The sequence below is a fragment of the Poeciliopsis prolifica genome, unplaced genomic scaffold (assembly GCF_027474105.1).
Source record: "Poeciliopsis prolifica strain line A6 unplaced genomic scaffold, Auburn_PproV2 SCAFFOLD022, whole genome shotgun sequence".
Classification (NCBI taxonomy): Eukaryota; Metazoa; Chordata; class Actinopteri; order Cyprinodontiformes; family Poeciliidae; genus Poeciliopsis; species Poeciliopsis prolifica.
Window position 1 is genome coordinate 7,785,683 of NW_026562397.1, and position 23,297 is coordinate 7,808,979.

A 23,297-nucleotide genomic window follows, 5' to 3' on the forward strand; every position below is an offset into this window, starting at 1 on the left:
ACAGTTATAATCTGAGCGCATCAGAATATAAACACAATCTGATGCCTTCAAGAGCTAGCAGATGTGTTTATTTCTGTGATAGTTTGTATAATACATTTTACTTTAATTTCACAATTAATTTTTTTTAGACAAATCTCATTCTAAACATTGTCTGTTGAATTGGTTTAATTAACTTTTCAACAATGGACCATATAATTATGCTGCTTTCATTAGGCTACTCTTTAAATTTTTATTTTCTGTTTTGTTCAATTGCAAAAAATGTTTTCTCTGTGACCAGTTATGATGCTACACAAAATATATGGCTAATTTTCAAAAGACACGCATGGATCCATGTAAGTGTAGAAAAGCCATGTCGTTAAACTTATTTGCAAGTAAATTTAGGCGGTAATTTTATTCTTAAAACTAGAAAATGAAAGTTAGTTGCCACTCATAAGATGGAGGAAGCGCTAATGTACTACGTGCTAACGAAGTAAACGTTCATGTTAGCTTTGCAAGTCTTACAGTGTAGAAATATGTGTTTGGAATTTTTTTGTCATAACTGTGAGTTTAAGAAAAATATTTGAGCTTTTCTTTCATTTAAAACAAGAACCATTGTTTACGTTTACGTCCCAGCTTTAAAAAGAAAACCCCAATAACCGTTAACACCTAAAGGCAGCACAGTTCAATACTTAGTGACTAACCATATTCAATATCATTTCTCTGTTGAGACTGTAGTTCTGTCATTTAGGTTTTAATATATTTTCTTGGTTAACTTCTGTTCCGGTAGTTTCGTAGGTATTAATTTTTTTTAAATCGATATTTGTATTTTAAAAAGAGCTGTGCGCGTGAAGTTAACAGTCACTTTAAGCTAGTTCCCGACACGAGTTTAAAGAGCCAGAGCGTCAGCAAGACCTGCCCCCGTTTACTTCAGCACTTCCTCTGCGCCTCTTCTCCTCGCTTTAACCACATGCTGGTGCTACTACCGTGCACTCATCGGTATTTCTCTGTGATTCGCAGAACAGAGAAGCCGCAAACTCCTCTTGACACCATTTGCCTGCATGAGTTAAAGCGCCATTTCCAGTGTCAGCCTTTTAACAGCTGCTTCACAGGAGCCAACAAAGCAGCGTCTGTCGGGTAAGTTTTGATATGTGTATCTATATAAATATATTTGGGTTTTAGGTTCGTGATGTCTATGATCTGATAAGTGAGTATCGACAGTCAATAACCAGTTATTTTTATAGGTAAAACAGCAAGAGTGACATTTAAAAGAAAATGTGGATCTGAAAGTCCTAATTAAAGCTTTGTGAAACCATAATAAATTCATCAGTCATTGCAAACACTGTTTGAACAAATAATTCACTCTGTAGGCCTTTACTTAAGAGGAGTGGCTGACTGAGTAAATGTATCACAAGCAAACAGATGAGTGTCAGTCTAAGGTGATGGCTGGTGAACTTCCCTATAGCATGCCGTTCTGTGTGCTTAGATCATTTTTTTTGTGTGTGTGTTATATGTTTGTGTTGAAATAACCAACTTCCCATTAAGGATATGTCACTGTTGTAGTGGGTGTTGATGGTTCCATGAGTACATTCAGTCCATGTCCATTAGTCAAAAGACTCCCAGGCATTAATCATCTTTCACTTCTAAAACCCGATCGACGAGATGACTGGTATTCTTTCTTAAGGAGAGCTCACTATACCTGAAAAACCACCAACTGTAAGAGGAGTGGGGAAGGTAAAAGTGTTTTTACTTTTATTTTATTGTAGAATCAGACAAGAGAAACTCATGTGCTTCATTGTCTTAGTTCTCCTTCCACACCTAAACAAGGACATTTCTTTTAGACGTGTGAGTCATTTTGTAAGCTTATTAATAATTAAATAATATTACACAATTCTGCAGTTAAGTGTAGTTGTGCATGCTTCACAGTGAGTCGGTATTTCCATTGTTGCGCTTCCTGTCCCATTTCCTTTCTGTGAGCTTTCCTGCTGACAGCACAGTGACAGAACTGCTGTCACAGTAGATGACAGTAGAATGACATTCACACGCTGCTGACTTCAGTCAGTCTAATTCACAAGACATTTTCGTATTTGTAAATTCATGCTTCTAGTCTTGTAAAAAAACAAATCAAATTAATTTTGTGTAGAATATTAATATATTCCATGTTTAAATAGCAATTCGGAGTGAACCTCAAACATTTCCTGTTCAAATATTTACTGTTTTTATGCGGCTGTACGTCACGTTATTCCTTGTATATATGAGAAAATGAGTAGACTTTGAGTAATTTACAATAAACTGTACATACATGTTGGTGCTAGCAAAAGTATTCATACCTGGTGTACTTGTTTACTTTTTTGACACATTACAAACATAAACCTTAACATATTTCTTGTGGCTGACCTACACAGAGTGGCACATATCAGAAGAACAGAAAAACAAGAGATTGGTTTCAAAGATTTCACAATCTTTAAAAATCTGAAAAGTGTGGCATGCAATTTATTTTAATACTTTCTGTAGACATGTTGCAGCGTGACCTCACACGTCGAAGATCTTGCCTCCAGCTCCCTGCTGGATGGCAAAAAAACCTGCTGTTTGTATGTGTGTTTTTGTTGTTGTTGTTGTTGTTGTTGTTGTTGTTGGTGGTGTTGCCATGGGTTGCTATGGCAACCCGTCTGTGAAGCATGAGACGGGTTGACGGGTTTTGAGTTATTTTTTGATGGTTTTTCAGTGTTATTTTTACCTTTGCTGTGGCCCACAGCACTAATAATAAGAACAATAGTGATAGTAGTAAAACCAGCGTTTTCATTTTTCAGCAATGATTTTCTTCTTGCCACTGTTGAATGAAGTCTAAAGTTTGGGACCTTGTTTCAAAACTTAGCCCTGATTTAAACTTCTCCACACTTTGTCCCTGACCTGCTCTGCTCCTTGGTCGTCTTGAGGAAGTTTGTTGACCAATGTTCTCTAGGAAACCTCTGAGGCCTCCAGCCTACACCTGTGAGAATAAATTACACACAAGCAAACAACAAATTAGATTACCTCTGAAAGCAATCTGTTGCACTGAATTCTATTTACCCGTATCAAAGCAAAAAGAGGGTCTTTCTGCATGGAGTTTGCATGTTCTCCCTGTGCATGCGTGGATTCTCTCCAGGTACTCCGGCTTCCTCCCTCACTTTGAAAACATTACTGTTAGGTCAACTGGTCTCTAAGTTGTCTTCAGATGTGAGTCTGCAAAGATGTGAGTATTACAAGAGGTGGATTGTGATTTTATTTTATACTTAGAAAATAAAATTTTATTTTATACTTAGAAAATAAAATCACATTACATTCACTAACCAAAGCAACTGACCTTTTAAGTAGAATTTTTTTTAAGTTTTAAGTGAGGATAATTAAACTTTAGGTATTTTATATTAATTAATGAAAGTCAGATTACTCGACTTTTGTTTTACATTTTAACAATGAAACACCAAAACAAAATGCAGTACAGGAAAAATAATGTAGAAAGGTGGCTACAAATGACACAATCATTGACACAGAAAGGCTTCAATAAAAAAACAGAGAAAAATGATTCAGTATTACAAATGAGCCAATAATCAAATCAGAAATGCTGGCTCGCATCAAAATACCTAAACCAACTGTTTTAGGTGGAAGTTCCAGTTAACACACAGATTCCCATGATGCAACAGTGTGTCCTTTATTCACAGTTCAAATTGTCCAAAGTTCAGACACTCAAAACTTTATTTAATCTGGCAAGTGCGACTCAGTCAGAGAACTGCTGGCTGGTCCTTCTTTTTTCCACGAACAGCGCTGATGTGTGAAAAATCATTCCAGCCAAGAGGGAATGAGTTTCTGCTCGTATTTTTATATGTCTGAGGAGGCATTTGTCTTTTTTTTTTCCATTTACACCTGGGATAAGTACTTTCACACCTTCATCTTGCTGTGAAGCATCGGTTTGCTTGGGTTTGTCGGTGCAGACGGTGACGTCGGAGCTGGTTGCTCAGAAACATGCTGGTCGTAAGTCATTGCTCATGAATGGATGCAGTCTTGTGTAGAGAGACAGTCTGACTGTCTTCTGGGGTCTGCCTGCTGCTGTTTGATTGACCCAGATGTGTAGAGTCTACTGCTCCACACTTCTGACCATCTACAAAGCCCAACAAAGTGCTGCTCAGGAAGTTTTCGTATTGGCAAGGCTTGATCAGGCGGATGCTTAATGAACGACAAATATTGATTTAATTTCCGGCTAATATTGGCTGACTTTATTGGCCTGGCAATTCCTCTGTGGTGAGCCACAGATGGAGCAAAAACGCAAATGGTCTTGTCAAGTGGAGAAAAACTGAATAGTGATTATTGAACTGTTGCTATCTAAATAAAGGATTGTGTCAATTTTGTTTTTAATTTTACACGAAGCACTCTTTGACGGATTAAAAATAAACATCATAGATGTCAATGAAGGGCTATGAATTGTATCCAGACACAGGAGGGCAGTAGTGAACTGATTTAGCTTAGAAGGCAGAAGATGTTTAATTTTCTTTTTGGATCAAACATGATATTTTGCTGTGAATATGCTGTATTTATCTGCTATCCTAGCAGCTGTTACAGGCCTCGAGCTTTGCAGGGAGAAGAATATCAACTGTATTATTGAGTCAAGTTCAGTATAATCAAAAAAATAAATAAATAAATTCAATTCAGAAGGGGTAGTTTGTATGTGTTCATTGCATATGAAGGGATACATTTCAGTAGTTTATTTTTGATCCTTTTAGATGATTGTTGTTCAGTTTCTTAGAAAATTTGAATATTACTCAGTACCAATTTAAAGGATTTTCAGAACATAAATATTACCCTAATGGAGATTATATCCATATTCTGTGCTGTACATGCACTCAGTACTTTTTGTTTGAATTACTGCATCAATGCAGAGTGACACAGCAACGAAAGCATGTCTCTACTGAGCCTCTGGATCTTGATTTCCAAATAGAATACAAAATGTACCATCAATGTGAACGTGAACTTTAGACCACTAAACAACAATCCTATTATTCTTCTCCTGACCTCAGCTTAACACTGGCACCGGTTCAGAAATGGCTTAATGTAAGGAATGGGACATTTGTAGCCCATATCCTGGAAATGTCTGTCCGGGTTGGCTGTTTTAGCACCGACTACAGTCACAGTCTATGACTTTAAGACTCCACTTATCTCTAGAATCTGCTGTTCTTAGCTGTCCTGTCAAGGCTGTACTTAACATTGTTGGTTTTTACTTTTTTTTTTTTCCTGCCACACTTTGTCCTTCTGTTCCACTTTTCATTGATATGCCAGGTTTCAGCAATCTATGAGAAGTCTGAAGCAAAAGGACTTCTTATCGCTTACTTATGATTTATGTTTTGCCCTCTGGGATGAAATTATTTTATTATAGTGATGAAAATACCAGATTTTTGTGCATTCAACAGTATTTATGCATCTTTTCTTTACAGATTTGACCCGTCCCCGTGTGGATGAAAAGGTGTGGACTAATTTGGGCTTTTCCAGTCTCATTATGTGGAATCGGTGATTGGCGGCTTCCTGAAGTGCTGTGGACAGAGTTGTGTGTTTTTGATTACACATTGAGGGCGCGCGTGTATCACTACGGCATGCGGGATGGGCCAAACGCGCTCTGATCTCTCGCACAGCACCGCCACCCCAGGCGGGGCGAAGTGGAAATCAAGCGACACGCCTCATCGACTCAGTATCTCCAGATTTAGGAGCAAAAGGAAGCCGCGGAGCGAGCAGCTGAGCAGGAACCCGATGAGAAACAAAGTGCTGTCCTGTCTGGGAAGGAGGAAGCGATATCCCAGCCAGACCGACGAGGATTCGGGCAACGGGACGGAGGCCGCCGATCCAGCAGCGCGCCGCGGACACAGAGCAGGGAAGTTGCCCCGAGACGAGGCTGCATCGGCGGGCGGGGGTTATCGAGCAGCCACGGGTTGTTTGGAGGCGTCGTCCGGCCTCGGTGGCCATGTCGAAGCGGTGCAGCTCGCCGTGAACCGAGAGGCGACTCCAGCTGATGCGCCAGGCTCGGAAACGCGGAGCGGTGAAACGAGCCCCGGCGTGCGGGAAGACCATGCATCTGATCCCCCGGCCGGGCACATGGAGCAGCAGCCAGTGGGGGGAAGCCACGAGAATCGCTTCGCGTCTGGGTTCGGGACTGATCTGAGTGTGACCCCCCTCCTCACCTCTGACCCGGACGCTGAACGGACGTCGACCTGCTCGCCCCCGGATCAGCACTTGTGCAGTGGGCTCTCGATACTGCGCGACCGCATGAAAGAAGAAATGACTAAAACCGAGCCCAGCGCCGAGGGTCCGAACAATGGCTGCAGGGACGGATCCGAGAGCGTGAAACACCCGGAGCAGACCCACCAGAGCCCCCCGAGGCAGAGTTTTCCTGGAACGATACCGAAACTGATCATCACCAGAGACACCAGCCCCGTCCGCTGCCCGGGCACCGCGGCCCTGCCGACCGACCACACCTCCTGTTTGGATCTCCAGGCGGAAGACGAGTCCCCCTGCTCGGACAGCGGCTGCGGCGGCTCGCCCGCCCTGATGCGGACCCCCAGGAAGCTGTCCACCTCCTCCTCCATAGGCCTGTCGTCAGCCTCCTCCTTTGAGGAGTCCGAGGACGACTTCACCGGCAGCGACATCGAGTCCAGCCTGTCCCCGACCCGGTCTCTGTGCAGCGCAGGGGACAGCTCAGGGGTAAGTGTCCTTTGTTTTACCACAACTCTGCAAACCACTTCTTGACAATCAGGTCGTGGGAGAGAATTACTGTTGACGTTTTTATTGCTTTCTCCCCTCTTAATGACATGAAACAAGCTAGAAACAGGTCTTGCTGTTTCCAGTGCCAAAAACACCAATATAAATATTGCACAACTTTCCATCTATCATGACAGGTTTTATTTACACCATGCAACTCTCCCATTAAAGAAACCAAACAGAAATCCTGTATGTGGTGCAACAGGATGTGTGTGTGTGTAAAACATCTGATACCTCAGATTTCCAAACTTTCCCAGCAATTAATGTGTAAAGAAACAACTCACAATGGGACACACCTTTCTTAGTCAGGGATGTGCAAACAGTTCATGCCAAGGTCTAGATCCTGCCCTGATAAAGGACGCTGGTGGAATCCAACCAGTACAATTATCCTGCTTACGCTCCATTTAAGTAGATGGTTTTATAATGTACATATTTGACTAAATTAGTTTGATGCTAACTTATCGGGAAGATGATTTTGCTCAGCCGTTTTAACCTCTGCTGGCAAAACACCAAAACAAAAAGGATGTATTCCTGATAAAGGTGTAAAACATGAACTAAATATGAATAAGACTTTTGTTTTTTGTTCAGGTGAGATGTAGAAATTGGATCTCTCATGCACAGAAACCGCTTGAGGTTCAATAAGTTCAACTTTAGCAATGTTGCTAAGCTAGCAATGAGAAACTCTTGCTTTGATTGACTCAAACTTCCCCAACAAGTCTTATGACAGGTCTTGGCTTTTAATTAGCTGAAATATTTACTGATGACACAAAACATTAAAGTATACCGACTTTACTGTTCTCACCCATACTGAACTTTTAACAAGTAATAACAATTAGCTACATAAACGTTGATTTCTACTTCAAGCTGTGTAGGCTAGGTCTTAATTTGAGTAATACACCTCTTTGGAATATGAATAATTTTACTACCTTACAAAGTGATTTATTTTTTTCAATATAGTGTAGGGTCCAAGGTTTTAAGTGGTGATAAAAACAATGCATTCGTTACTCAGCGGTTTCCCATTGCATCGCTTCTGCGCTGGCATTCGGTTAAAGATTAAATGGAGCAATAAACAAAGGTGGGTTAACGTCGTCGGCCTCTGTTTTTCAGCAGTTACACTGCCTGACTCACGATGCTGAGACAACAGACGACCGTAAAACATTTGACTCGAATGGGAAGAAGTCGGCTCTCGTTTCCAAGCCCCCCACCTCTTGTGTTCTTGAAAGGCGACACACCTCGGGGTCACTGAGCCTTGATTAACTCGGCTCTGCGGCCGTCTGTCCTCACAGGCGGCACATTTCAAAATCACTTTGCTCGATCCGTCAAGGACAGAATGAAAGAACAAGGACTTCTTGTTGGCTCTCCTTCAAAGATGAAGGTTTCCATCGAGGAAGAGTTTCTTTTTTGTTACGTCCCCAGACGCCTGGAAGCGTTGATGCTCCGTCGATTAGACATGTTTGGAATGCTATGAAAACAGGATGTCGCTGTTAGCAGTGGCATCTCTGCGCTCCTTTTCCTGTAGCCACAGGAATCTGGATTATCCAGGCATTTTCATGTAGGTGCTATTCGTGCTGCCTTGTGGTAGAGGTAACTCTTGCTTTGTTTATACAACCTGCAATCGTTGTCACACTATGGTTGACAGTCATCAGGGTGTTATTTTCCTTGAAAAGAGATAGATGAGGATAATTCAAAAATAATTAGTCAGTCTTAAAGTTTGTGGTTGCTGTTTCACTGTAAAACAGAGTCGCAATTAAAAACAAGACTTGATGGGAGTCACCAGGTCTACATAAAAAAATCCCAATTAAGTCAGAGGTTTTGCCTGTAATAGTTATTTTCATTTATTTATTTTCTTAGAGAATTTCAACAAAAGAGACGACAAAGTTGCAAACTAAAAAGTCTCACATATTTGCAACAAGAAATGCTTAGCTAGCTTCCCGTAATGTGTTTAAAATGGACATGAAGTATGAAGACTATTTATATTTGGGCCCTTCCCCCACCTGTTGCTGCACACTGTCTGTCAGCCGGTGGCATTCTTTTTTTCCTCGCTTAAAAGAAAAACTAATTCTCTTACTATTAGCTGATGATTTTTACACATGTATTTTTTGTTTCTCTCTGTTTCAAACAAAAACAGAGAGCTGTAGTAATAAATTTGTATTTGTATTTATATTATGCACTTTGCTAGTTTTACGTCAAAACCAATAAAGTGTGGAGTTTTTGCTGAAGACCTAGAGACTATTTCGACTAGTTCTAATAATAGTCTTTACACATAAACATTATTAAAATGACTAAACTTGTTATTTCTCTATTGTAAAACCTTCAGCATTTGCTGAGGTCCACAATGAAATCACCTGTTGAAATGAGTCTCTTTGAGTCAGACACTTAGAGGAAAGTAACAGGAACATCATGTGAAATTCAAATTTCTGCACGTTCCAGTCATTTTAGCTGCGGGTCAAATGACAGCGACTGTAACTTCCAGGAGTTTGAATTAGTTTAAAACCAGGAAGAGAGCGACCGAAGGAGCTGCAGTCTCGCTGTCGAAACAAACAGGATGATTCTGGCTTGTGGTTTGTGATAAGTGCGGCTGCAGACGGGGCCCGTTTTGTTTTTTTTTCTGCTACAGCTACCTTAAAGCACCGTTGTTCTGTGGAGTGACTCCACACAGCGTGTGTGTGTGTGTGTGTGTGTGTGTGTGTGTGTGTGTGTGTGCGCGTGTGCGTGCTGTGTAATAGCTCGCCTTCAAACTCCGGCCAAACCTGACGTCTTGCATGTCGCTCTCCTGGTGACGTACACGGATAGCAGCTCACTCTTGCTCGCAGCTCTGCCGTCTTGCGTTCAGAGTTGCGTTCAGAGTTGCGTTCAGAGTTGCGTTCAGAGTTGCGTTCAGAGTTGCGTTCAGAGTTGCGTTCAGAGTTGCGTTCAGAGTTGCGTTCAGAGTTGCGTGTGTGTCATGGAAAATTGGGCTGAAGGCTGAGCCGGTTGCTAGGCAACCTCTTTACCTTATATGGCTCTTTTCTCTTTTTTTCCCCTCCTTGACTTGTTGTGTTTTTTTTTCTCTTTCACAGACAGTATCTACTCTGTCCATGACATTTGAATGCAACGAGATGTAAATTCCTATGAATGACCGTCCCAACAATAAGTACGCCTTTGTATATTGTTTGCAGATTACTCCAGTATGGGTCAGAAGTTTGCTCTCCCTCAAAGTGGCTCTTAACAAAAGTTTTAGTATTTTCCACTGGTTCAACATGAGGCACATCGAGTCTCATGTTGGAAAAAATAAGAGGAAAATCAACATAAGCTCACAAAGGACAAAAAACGACGCAGTGAAGCCTGGAACGTGTAGCCTACACACGCTGATTGTTCCTATTTATGCTGCTTATGTCATGAGCCACGCTGCAGACTTTGTCTGTCCCACGCAGCACTCCCACAGCTGTTACACACAAAATCCATGTTGCGAAGTCATAAAAAGCAACTCAATGCAACCAATTAAATATGGACGATATTCTAATCAGAGAAGAATGGGCAGACTGGGTCTGAGACGGTGGAAAAGCTAAACATCCATACAGAACCAGCTCAACCGTGGTTCAGAAAACAATGGAGATGCTCTTTAAAATGACAGGCTGGTCGTTGCTCGTCTTTAAGACTTTATATCTAAACTGGTTTGACTATTTAAATGCGTTTTTACTGGAGTATAACGGTGGCACAATTCAAAGAAATATTGCGACTCGTCTGTGCAGCGGTTTCAAAACAAACAAAATGTGCTAATTTCTTCATGTAAAAAAACAAGGGTGAAAGAAATTCTGATAATTAATTTGCTATTGCACATAGTCTTAAGGTTTGTCCTTCAGTTGCTCATTTTGGTGACCTTGTGCTTGTATATTATTTCTAGTATGTTGCTCAAAGGGTTAGTACTGATACTGCACACGGTTAATAATCTGCTCCTTAATCCCACACCTCAAGGGATCGGTATAAAATTCTCACGATATGATCACTGCATTACGATATGCTCCAGACATCCAGAGAAAACTATGGTAAGTTTGTCACTGTCTGTGGGACTTCTTGCCTCCAATCACAAAGTTTCCAGTTTACATGGAAGATTGCGTGACATCTAAAACGCAAAGACTTTTGGTGGAAAAGCTGATGAATCAGCGGCTTTAGAACTGAATCATAAGCATCGATGATGATACATTTTTAGAGTTCAGGGAATATCACTTGTGTCAAAGTAAAGGGAAACGTTTAAGACGACAATATGTTGCTACTGCTTCATTTACAGGGTTTCCTCTGGATCGTTTTTAAACCGTGGCGGTGGAGGGATGACGCGACGACGCTGCTGATTCTACAATCATCAAAATGTATCTGAAACATTACGCATGGAAGCCAAGCTGCATTAATTAGCTGTGTTACTGCTGTTCAAAATGCAACGTAGGTTATCATTAGGGTTATTTTCAGAGACTTGAACTGAAAACGCCTTCATCGTAAGCTTAGGTGATTTTCTTTGCTTTTTCTCTTCCTCTTCTTCGGACTCGTCATCTCTAGTTTTCCTTTGCTCCTGAGAGCAGAACAGTGGCCAGCTTCCCTGCCAGACAGGCAGGAGCCGGCGGTGTTGTTTTTTTTCAAAGTTAAACAAATTTTGACACTTCTTAATATCTCTTTGAATTTCAAACTGTGCTCATGTTTGTGTAGCCATTGAAACCCGGCTGAGAAGATTTGAAGTCGAGGGAAGGGGGATGTGGTTTTGAAACGCTTCAAGAAGGGAGCGCTAACAGTACCTGTCCCTCCTGTAGCTCACGATAGTTGCCTGACAGGTTCTTCTTTGTCTCTGTACACACATGCGCCTCCATGCTTTGGTGAATAACTCGTCATGTAGACAAAAGAGAAGCTCTGGGATCGCCTGGAGAGGGCCCTGCCGGCCCAGCCCCCACGCTGTTATGCCTGTCATGCATCTGTCAGGAGATTGGCTCAGCCATGAGGGATTAGAGGATAAGAGGACGGAAGAAGACGACGGCGCATTGTGTGGAGCGTTGTGCCGTCAGTCGGACAGGATGAAAGATTTGAAGAAGGTAAAACAAAAATGATCGGTTCAAGAAAACCGGTGGCTGAGAGAGTGTGAGCTGCTGGTCAGACGCAATAGAGATTCAAGAGTTAAGAAAGCAAAGGAAGGGTGTCTTAAAAACCAGTAAAAATGTTGAAACTGGACAGATTGTGAATTGGGATGTCCTAAAGTGGCTGTAGGAAATGAGGAGTCATCAGAGTGAGCCAAGTCTGATCGGCATGCAACATTTAACATCCCGACTGAGGCAGCACATTAGCGTGAAACCGAGAGCCCATTTGGTGAATGTGGGTTTTCAATGACCGGCAGGGCTCTCAGAGCGTCAGGAAGGGAAGGGGGGTTAATGGTGCCGCTTGATGGTGTAGTGATGGCGCAGAGCTGGGCGTGTCGGCTGCGTTCTCGCTTCGCCTCCGGAGTGACTTGCATCTTTGCCAGCGTCTGCCTCCTCCTGAACCTGTGCTCCATCCACCAGGTAGGAAATTGATTGAGAAGGCAAAAAAAAAAAAAAAAACTTTGATAAAATCCAGTGCTGCTTCTGGGAACATATTTGCATGTTGGTGAGAGTAGATTACATCAAAGACGACGGGTTTGATTGGTAGCTAAACAATCTGTTGAATGACACACAGATATTCATCTGCAGGACACTTATCTACTTGTAAATTGTATGTGTCACAAGCCTGCAGCTAGCCAACAGGAAGAGCATACTCATCATACTTTTGGTTAGAGATACAATCAGTAATTATGCAAAAGACGTGGATCACTTTGCCAATTTCCATGGGCAAATTGCCAAAGTCAGGAGATATTGGAGCTGTTTGCTAAGGTACGTTGAATGTGAGGTTAAGGTGTCTATATATTTTTTTTTATTGAGAAATGTTTAAGAAGGCCATTGTTGACCCTGGGACTCTTTGCCCACAGAAATCTCAGTAAATTAAAGCGTATTTCAGTAAGTCAGTTAAATTGCTAAAGTAAATGATCCTTTCAACATCAGTTGAGATCAATTAATCAAAACATAGAAAAAAGTAGGCAAGTGGGAGACTTCATTTGAGTTAGATAAATGTTAAATAAAAAGAACATTTAGAAAGGAAGGGGAAGTTTGCAGGAAGTGAACATTTTGTCGACGTCGGAGCTCTTAGAAGTCAGCTGGAGGTGCTGAGGACAAAGAATCAGGAAACGGAGCTGCGTTAGGCGTCACAAGTTACATAAAAGGGAAAGCAGAGACGGCGGAGGGCCGTCTGAGTGGAGCGAAATGTGACCTCAGCGTTTAAAATGCGTGTGGGATGGAGATGCAGGAGCATAACTGCAAACATTTATTACGACCTCCCTTAGACACTGTTGACTGTTGTCCGTCAGAGCAGCGTTTTCGTCAGCACTGGTTAATTTACCAAAGTACATCCGACCTCCCAGCAGAGCACATCGAGCTCTAGTGTGAAGCAATTAGAGACTGTGAAATGTAAGAGGAGAGGCCGGAGCTTCACCTTCCTGTCACCCTGGCTGTCATCCGCCTCGGAGGCCTTTCTCAGGTCAATCCATGTTCTGCTACTAGAAGCTAAAGGCAGCAAAACTGGACAGATCTGATGTCTAAACACAGTTTATATTATTAGATGCCACCTCTGCAGGTTAAATGTAGCTTGTTACTAAGACAAATATTTGTGTTGAATAACCACAGAGCTGCAGTTTGTAACCGTTGCAAGAAATATAAATGTTTATTTTTCACATATTTGTTAAAATTATCACTATGTTGTGATAGAACCAGATAAGATACATAATCTGTGAAAAAAATCCAGCTCCTGTGCCTTTCCTCTACGGACCTGTTGTCATCTGAAAAAACACACACCTCCTTCAGAAACGACCAATCAGAGTCAGGATGAGGGTCTTATCGCTGTAAATCATGCTGGTCACATCCTCCCCCATTTCCCTCTGCTACCCTCCAGCTGGTTCAACACAAAGAATCTTGCTGTCAATGCTAAGGCTATTTAGCTTAGCTTCTGAAGATGGCTAAGCTAAACGGTTTTCCTGGAGCAGTAAGTTGTTTCTCTGCCATTCGCAAATTTAGCAGCAAATACACGAGTTTGATTGACAGGACTGTTGTTTTTAAACGGGAGCAGTACATTTTTGTTTTGTTTTTAAATGGCAATAGCAGCTGAGGGAGGAAATGGAGGAATTTTGTCTTGCCACAGATTATCTGTGTTCTCTTACGCGACATGATGACAGGTCGAACTGATGCATATTTATGTAAAAATTACACACTGCAGCTTTAAAATATATCCCAGTTTTAAATGTACACAAGCATTTAAAATGTCATAATACATTTATATATTTAGATAGCAGAGAAGATTGAAACTAAATGTTTCCCTTTGATATGTCTTAAGTTGTCATTTAAAGAAACCCAAAGGACAAAAAACGTCAGCAGAATGGAGTGATATCTGCTTTTCCATCTTTCTGTGCTTTCAGATGTTTGGTATTTGGGGAATCTCCCCTGACAAGTTGGACCTGTCTAATTGAAGGTGACCAACTAAGGAGACTAGATTGTTCTGGAGTTTGTTTACTTACTTTTATTTTTTATCTTATGACTGAAGCCATAAAATTTAAAAAAAAAACCTTGACGGTGATACAAGTTCTGAATCCTGTTTGACGACTGTGTGAAGCCATGTTGAAAACTGCAGCTCTTGTTGTGTTCCCTGTCTGCGGTTCTCTGTATTTATCAAATAGCTCAAGGTAGGAGCAGAACTGGTCTGAGGGTCATGGCCAGGTTTATTGGTGCATGTGCGGAGAGCGACTTGGCTGCAGACCTGGGAGGTCATAATGTTATGCCTCATCTTTACTTGTTCACATGTGGGAAGTTACGTTAAAATTTCTAATACCAGTAAGTTTGGCTGAAATGTTGTCTTTGCGACTAAAACAAACTTTCGCTCACAAGTTTTTCTCCTCCCTTCATCGGTCATTTTGGTTTTCTTGTAAAAGTCAACCCTATTGATGACCCTTCACTTCTGTTCATTGATACATTTCCTGTACAAAGTTTTAGCATGTAACTTTCACCAAATTAATTTTACTTTTAGAAGCAGGAGTTGTTTTCCATTTCCTGAAAAGTTATATATATATATATATATATTTTGGGAGGGATGCCAGCAGCTAAAACCAAAGCAGTGTGTAGGAATAATGCGGTATATTCAGACGTGCTGAGTATATGAAATGAAGTTTATTTACAGAAATTACTCAGCCCCTTTTACAGTACAACATATCATCTCCTTTTTAGTTGTTTGAATGTGGTTGGATTAGTGAAACTGGTTTTCACGAGAAAAATACATTCCTGTCATGTTAAATTCAGCATATTGACAGTTTCATCACTGTTTTTGACACTAAAGTTGACGCGGGTTGCAGTAACGGTGTGCTGCAACTGTGCTGTCATTTGAGTCATGCTCACCTCAATCTGCAGTCCTGATGAAAGTCTTGATGATGTTTAACACCAGACCAACAATTGATGCAAGTGTTTCATTTTTCCAGACTTTCTTCCTTCTTCCATATTTAAAAGTAACAAAAATCTGGTAAATTTCAGTAAAGTGGGTTTTTTTTTATAGAAATTGCTGGCCTCATCTTTAATTGACTTAATCACATAGTAATTTTAACATTTTACTCAATTGTGTTTTTATTTGTTTATGGCTGAATGAATGCTAATTAAGAAATCACATTTGACAACTTCAACTCTAGGCAAAGTAATGTACCAAACCTGTTTATTCCTCCTTCTAAATAAAGCTATGAACATACACAAACATTGCTTTGACGAATTTGCATTTACTGTCGGATCCTTAACCCCTTATTTACAAGTCTAAGTGCTTCGGATGTCGAAATGATGCCGAAGTATTTAAGTCCGGGTGCCAAAAAGAATGGGAGCGTCTCTGTACCTCACCCATCAAGCTAGTTTAGCAATATTTTATAAACTTCTTTTTTCTTTTAAACCGACAGTCCCAATTATTTTTCAGTCTGATTATTTTTAATATGTTGCTCATTCAAAAATATTCAGAGCATTTTAAAAATCAGAGGAAAGCCTTGAGTCTTGAAAAATACAGACTTTTATGTATTGGCTAGATAATTATATATGCAGTTTTATAGTTTACATGTATTTACCACCTGAGTAAGAAACTTTTTTGCTTTCTTTAATTAATAGTAGATTTTAGTTTTGTTGTTTTCAATTTTTTAAAAATTCTTTTTTACTGAACTCTTTGGTTGTAGATCTTACAAATGTATTTTTTCCACTCAGCCTTTGTTCGCCTCATGTTTTCATCTGACATAAAACCTTTTGCATGTTTTAAAAAATAGTAATATATTTTGACCCCAAAATAAAATAAAGACTAAAATCTTTATGTGTTTAGTTAGTTTTTAATACTGCAGACAAAACTGAATTAGGCACATCACAAAACATTAAAAGGAAGTAGTTCAGCAGTGCTGTGATTAACAGATTCTTTCCCCCCCCCTGAATGATACCAAGTGGTTTGAAATGAATGTTTATTGGAGCTGTCAAACTGTTATACACAAAATACCTTTTCCTAAACTCAAATAACTCAATTGTGACAGTTCCAGAGAAGCAGCTGGTAAAAGAATGCAGATGCAGGCAGGAACAACTATTCACCCCACCAACCTGTAATAAAAAAAACAAACTATTTTATGATTACAGCCTTACTGCAGTTTACTGCTCATCTGAGCTGACTTCGTAGTTTTATGTCCTCCAAAATTAGGACAGAGATTCAGTTTACGCTTAATCACACGCTGACGCTCTTCGTTGGCCGGTGAAATATTTGCTCAGTTTGTGTTTCTGTGCAGTTGTGTAAAACACCATATAGCTAGCATGTTCCTGTCAGAAACCGTCTCACTTGTGCTTTCACACGCACACACACAACACACACACATGCACACTCTCTTGCTCTAATCATTGCACGCCTGGTTCTTCTCAAACGACTTGCGTCAGTCAACGCTCCTGTTGCACACTGTCCTCGATTTCAGCTTTCCCAGCATAGATAACCGCTGTATTCACACACACACCGTCGCACACTTTCAGACAGTGAGGTTCTGTTTTACGACACACCACTGGTGGCTTTGGTAAATGTTTTATGAATGGGCTTTGTCTAGTATGTTGTGCACCTGGCCTTGGTTTAAAGGGGAAAGCTTGTCCAATGTGTGTGTGTGTGGTGTGTGTGTGTGTGTGGAGAACAGGGTGTGTTTTCCTTTAATCAGTAAAGGACTTCCCTCTGTTCTCTGTGAGACCACTAAAACGGATCCGCAGATCAATCAGGGTCTCAGATTTGTTGTTTTTTTTCCCCCCTCTTTTTCTTTTTTTTTTTTTAACGAGGACGAAAATGTTTCTTTGTCTGTTTTCAGAGTAAATCCTGGAGCAAGTTGAAGAGCATGGTTCACTTTTCTCCTTTAGCCTTCACGCTAAAGCCCCGTCACTCGTGGGTGCAGCTCGCTGGCCACACAGGTATGCAATTTTTAACCTTTATTGTCTAGAGCTGAAAGATAAGATTGAAACCTCCATCGTATCTGTTTGGTAAATAAATCTACAGCCGGTTAGTTCAGCCCAATGTGAAAAAAAAAAAAAAAAACTTGAAACAGGACAGGCAGCTTGTGTGTCTCTGTCCAAAGGTGACAAAAACCAACCAAGCAACCTCTGTGCAGCTGATTTCTCTGTTCAATCGACAGACAAACTTTCTTTTAACACCAGTTAGCACTGTCAAGAAGTAAAACAAAGCGGTGTCAATCAGATTTTTTTTTCATTTAAAAAAACCCCCAAAAAAACAAACATGTTCATAACACAAAATGCTCCTTTTAATCAGTATTTTTATCTGCTGAAGGAAACTTCACGGCCGGAGATGCCGGCCGTCTGCTGAAGCGCTACTGCGAGTGTGAGCAGCAGTGTCTGGAGAAGCTCATGAAGGACGTTCTGCGTCCCTACGTCCCCGGGTATTATGGTGTGCTGCAGAAGGACGAGCAGAACTTCAACATCATGGACGACCTGCTGACTGACTTCGACATGCCTTCCATCATGGACTGCAAGATGGGCAGCAGGTGAGCATTTCGAGCCGGGAGTGGAATATTTTTACATCGCCCCGTTGACCACAGACGGGGCCAGATTTAGAAGAATAAGGGCCCCGAGGCTAGAGCCACTTTACATGTCCTGTCTGAAAACTGACAAAAAAAAAGCAAAAGATCTTTTACTCATTCAAATGACAGAACATTAATAGATTAGGGCTGCACATTTGCAGGTACAAATTGATGTATTATTGGATTAAAATGTGTGGCAGACGGCCGGATGGTGATTTTTAAATATTTGAGTGTAGCTTCAGTGAATGAAAAGCCAACAATATGCTCATAAAACACCACATGAATATGAACATACACTTAAATCAACAATTTGTTTGCGCCTCCCCTCTCTTAACAAAACTAGGCCCATTTAGGTCTTTTCCGAAGTCCGGCCCGGCCCACAGAGGATTTATTTTTTTATTTAAATTTATTTAGAAGATTGTACAAGTCAGGCAAATTAGCTATAAGTTAAATTAAAACACAGATTTTAAGCAATTTTAAAATATTGTATACATTATTTCAGAAAACATCACAGTTCTCTGCAAGTTATGATCTAGAAGTTTTGGGCACAACCAACTTGATGAGGCTCCAGCTATTTTTCTAAAAGGAACTTGTATAAAGATATGCATCTGGAACTGCAGTGAAATATGGCCCTTCAAAGTATGGCAATGAAATAAAAGCAAGCCACACTTTTCAGATTTTCTAGGTGTAAAATACACTAGATTGGAGAAAAAAAAAGTGACACCAAGCAGTATGAAAGAAACCAACACAGTGAGCCAATTTAACCAAGTGAACCTTCAAATTTCAGGACCTGCTTGGAGGAGGAGCTGATAAAAGCGAAGGAGTGCCAACGTCCGCGAAGAGACATGTACGAGAAGATGATCTCCGTGGACCCCGCGGCCCCCACCGAAGAGGAGCGCGCTCAGCAGGGCGTCCTGAAGCCTCGCTACATGAGGTGGAGGGAGACGCTGAGCTCCACCGCCACGCTCGGCTTCCGCATCGAGGGCATTAAGGTCAGCCTCATCCCCGAACGTCCGTCGGCTTTAGCGCGTCTGACTGCTGGCGTCAGAGCCAGTCAGGAGTGGTGAGCAATAAATAGTGCAGCATGTTTTTACACGAAGTAAACAAAGAGTGGGAGTGGATTTCTTCTTGACAAGACGAACTGCAGTGGGAATGGCAAATGGTGTTTCGACATGCAGCAGCTGTGCAGAGGACTGTTTGTTCTCTTGGAAAAAGAAAAAAAGAAAATAATAAATCGGATCCTGCTCATCAAAACCAAAAATGCTTTATTTGCATACCTGAAAGACAAATGAAAATGCTGGCAGTGGAGCTTTTTTTTTCCGGTCAGACGGGTATTTACAGCCAACTTAAAGGCTGCTGCTTCAGCTGCTGCTTCAGCAAATCATGTGGTAATAAACCAAACGCCTGGTCATGCCAGACCATGCAGTCGGAGTGGAAAATAGAAAAACAAAGAATAACATGACACTCAGATTTGCTGCGCTGACTTTTAATTTTGCAACCCTTCTGCATTGATTTTTCTGGTGAATCTAAATTGACAGAGCAGCGTCAAACGAGGCAGCATGACGTCTCTACTGTTAGCTGATTACAAGAACTATGCTGGACGAAACTTGCCAGGGCGGAATCGTGGGCCTCAGGCCAATCTTCAGTGTTTTATCTTTTCATGTGAAACACTTCAAAACATCCAAACTGGGCTTTCCCGTCTTTATCGCCCATTTCTTATGGTTATCCCAACAGCTAGCATCGCCTCCGCTCCCTTGGTCTGTATTCATGAAGAGCTTAACATATCCCTGAGAAATGGGACACTCCTTCAAGAAGAATGTTGTTGAGTAATTTGCATTACATAAACCAGGATGACTTTGAATATGTTCGTTTGTGTTTTGCAAATGGTTATTAGTACCACTGAGCAAAAGTCTATTTTAACTTTTCAAAATGCTTGAGAAGGTATACAGCACACTTGCACAACTGGAGGAGTCTGTTGTATAATGTGAATGCAAATACACTTTACATATTTCATACAATGATCATTTTCTTAAGTGGCTCTTTTAGTAACTTTTGCTTGATTTAATTTTGTACCGACTGATTTTGTACCGACTGATGTTTTTAGATGTAAATATAATGCAGTTTTTTAGTTCTTAAATTGAATAATTGTACTTATGTCCTACAACAGAATATCGATGGAAGTACCAGTAATTTTTAGTTCATTTTTCTATGAATGTTGTCCTTTTTTTATTTCTCATTCTAAAACCTACCTTTTGTATCTACTACTAGCTCAATATAAACTATAAATTTCATGATATTGGGCATGAAAAAAGGGCTAACTGTTACCCATAAAGTAATTTGGCATATTCCGCTTCCTGTCGTGTTTAAATGTTACTTTAAACCGCTGTTTTTTTTTTAATCAATAATATTTTCACTTGATCCGGCTAGAAGAAAACCCCACATCACAATTATTTTATGAGTGAAAGGTAAAAAATATTTGACTAGCTTTATTGGTAAGAGTCTAGGTTTTACATTCTGAATATTCATGGTCTCAATGGGTCTAAAATGTAGGTTTGTAAAACAAATCTAGGAACAAAATGTAAGTTTTTTTGTTTTTTTCCCCTCTCTTCCAACAGAAAGGTGACGGATCGTGCAACACCGGCTTCAAGAAGACGAAGCACAGAGAGCAGGTGGTGAAGGCCTTGGAGGACTTTGTTCAAGGCAACGTTCAGATCCTGGTATGAAACCCCACAAATTGATTATTCAGGAGGAATATAGACAAACTGAATGACCACAAAAAAAAAAAAAAACATTTTAAAATTGTTTTTAATAGAAAGTGACTTTTTTTTTCTAAAAGAAAAAAAAAGTCAACGAGTTTCTACCAAGAACAACTTACTAATGAAATGATCAGTGATAATTACTTTAGTATGTCACCTCTTCATTACCATTTTAAAAATATTTGTGAGATAATACTTTTAATTCATATTGTAAATAAGTTTATTTCTTCATTTATTTACTAGAAGGGCAACATGTGATGAATTAAATCAGTAAATCTTAACCCCCCCAGTCTGTGGGCGCGGCATCAGCTACTCTAGAAAATCTGTTTGGTCTGCAGGTGTTGGCCAATCGAACCAGTTTCCCATTTCCCAGTGTTTATGCTAAGTTTAAACACACCGCTGTTTGCTTCATGTTTACCCCCCAGACAACAACCCTACTCACACGTGTTTATTAGAAGTAGATGTCGCTCCAGACCTCGTCTAACAGGAAACAGAAAAAGGTGTCGTTTCCTGTTTTTGTTCTCACTTTCTGATTCCCTCCACTGTTTTTGTAGAAAAGTTACCTGAAGCGTCTGGAAGAGCTGCGCTCCGTTCTTGAGAAGTCGGACTTCTTCAGGACCCATGAGGTGAGGAGACGCTCTCCTCTCTGAGCTCGTTTCCCCTTCCTGTCTGGCCGCTGCGCCTTCTCATCGCCTTCCGTGCTCCCCTCCCTCTCTGTCGCAGGTCGTGGGCAGCTCTCTTCTGTTCGTGCACGACGCATCCGGAAAGGCTAGCGTCTGGATGATCGACTTTGGCAAGACGGTTCCCCTGCCGCCCCCCATGAAGTTGGACCACAGGGCGCCCTGGGTGGAGGGCAACAGGGAGGACGGCTACCTGTGGGGGATGGACAACCTCATCGACATCTTCAGCAGCATGCTGCCTCGGACGCCTTGCGATGGAGATCAAAACTCGGAGGAGGCGTGACGCGACTGGGTGCTGTTGAAATCTTTGTACGTTGTCATCAAAGTGTCTTAATCCACTCGGGATAAAAGGAAACTTCAGGAGGACGAAGTGGAACATGCCTAAAAGACTGTTGATATGCATTATTAAGAGCTTCTGAGCAGAAGGTTGTGAAACGTACAAGACTAAATATCTAAATATTCTCACATTGACTTATTATCTGAGAATTCAATGCTACAAACTAATTAAAAAACTTTGACCCAATCCCCTCCAACTCCCCAAGACACACTAGTGCTCATCCCCTCCTCAGCAGCCCCCTCTGCTGGATGTTGTTGCACACAGCAAATCGTCTTGCATCCATGAACTTGACTCTGCAGAACCCAAAGTACTCTGTCTTGGCAAGATCTTTGTTTTTTGTTTTTTTATTGATGGACCACTTTTTATGTTAAAGCACACAGCAACACTAAAATACTGGTGAGACCAAGTGTTAACTAACTCAGTATGTAAATAGCTTAATTTAATCTTTTTGTTTTTGGGCCTTGGGATAACCTTCTTAATATTTGTAAAGTTCCTGTGCCTAACACTTTTTTTAAATAATTGATCATTCCAGTGCAAAGGACTCCCTCCACAGAGTTCACCCAAGTATAAACTGACTTGTGTCTAATCTTAAAAGTTTTGCCTTTTTTAGAAACGGTTTTATCCAGTCATTTTTGTATGACACAATGCAGTGACTTATTATTTTTTCTTTTATTCTTGCGGTAAGGAGCTTGGCCAAGCTACGCCTCTTTGGAAATTGTTGCACTGTGGATCCTCAAAAAGCCATCGAACAAAACAAGCAGTGCCTCTGTGTGTGTGTGTGTGTGTGTGTGTGTGTGTGTGTGTGTGTGTGTGTGTGTGTGTGTGCTTGGTTTACAGCTGAACATGAATTAGATTTCCTCTAATCAGCTTTGCTTTGGGGATTTTACAACCAACTGGTGGTATAAGGGGTGAAATTTAACTCGAGGTAAGATTAATCTGTTAGAGCTTTTAAGAGGCTTCGTTAGAACAAAAGACTGGAAAATCTTTGTCCATTTAAGGTTGAAGAACGAGATGACCTTTAAACGCGAGGATGTTTTGGTACACTAAACTGGATGGTGTCGCGTCAGATGCTAGTATTCAGCATGTTTGCATAGAAACAATGCTGCAAGATACCAGAGCAGTGCTAACAATAATAATGTTTTGGAAATCGATCAGTGTCCGGCAGCTCTTTTAGAGGGTCTGTGTGCAATTCTTTTAACTTGGTACAAAAATTTACTTTGGCAGTGCATAAATTGGGACATAATGAAAATAAAATAAACATTTTCATCTCTAAATAGCAATCACACCAGGTGGAAATGTAGTATTAATGTTTACAAAGTATTACAAGCCTCTAGAAGCCCACAAATTCTCTATGATGTGGGGAAATAATCAGGTTCTCAAACTGGGTGCTACTTTCCAAGAGAGAAAACTGGATATAAACCATTTTTTATTTTTTTTTGCTTTTTATGTTTGTTTTCTTAAAGGTCTTAAACAAAGACTAATGGAAATTGTTAATCCCTGCTTTGTCCACATTACGGATTGCAATAAACTGAAAATAAGATCGACAAAAACCTTTTCTTTTTTTTTCATCAGAGCAGCTCAAGATCAAATCAGGGTAGAAAAATACAAGGCATTTTATTTTAAATTGCTCAAAT

General features: G+C 40.7%; 1 protein-coding gene across 2 annotated transcripts; it reads left to right on the plus strand.

The window, feature by feature from the left end:
• The first annotated feature begins 916 nt into the window (after window positions 1-916).
• Window positions 917-23,297, plus strand: itpkcb (inositol-trisphosphate 3-kinase Cb). Of its 2 annotated transcripts, none has more exons than XM_055045422.1 (8): window positions 917-1,113; window positions 5,439-6,696; window positions 17,168-17,267; window positions 17,641-17,854; window positions 18,678-18,882; window positions 20,506-20,607; window positions 21,201-21,272; window positions 21,370-23,297. In XM_055045422.1, exons 2-8 carry the CDS (start codon window positions 5,602-5,604, stop codon window positions 21,607-21,609), a joined length of 2,028 nt encoding a protein of 675 aa, XP_054901397.1. In that variant the 5' UTR covers window positions 917-1,113; window positions 5,439-5,601; the 3' UTR covers window positions 21,610-23,297. The 2 variants fall into 2 exon arrangements, with proteins under 2 accessions (XP_054901397.1, XP_054901398.1); XM_055045423.1 differs by lacking the exon at window positions 917-1,113 and adding an exon at window positions 3,918-3,984.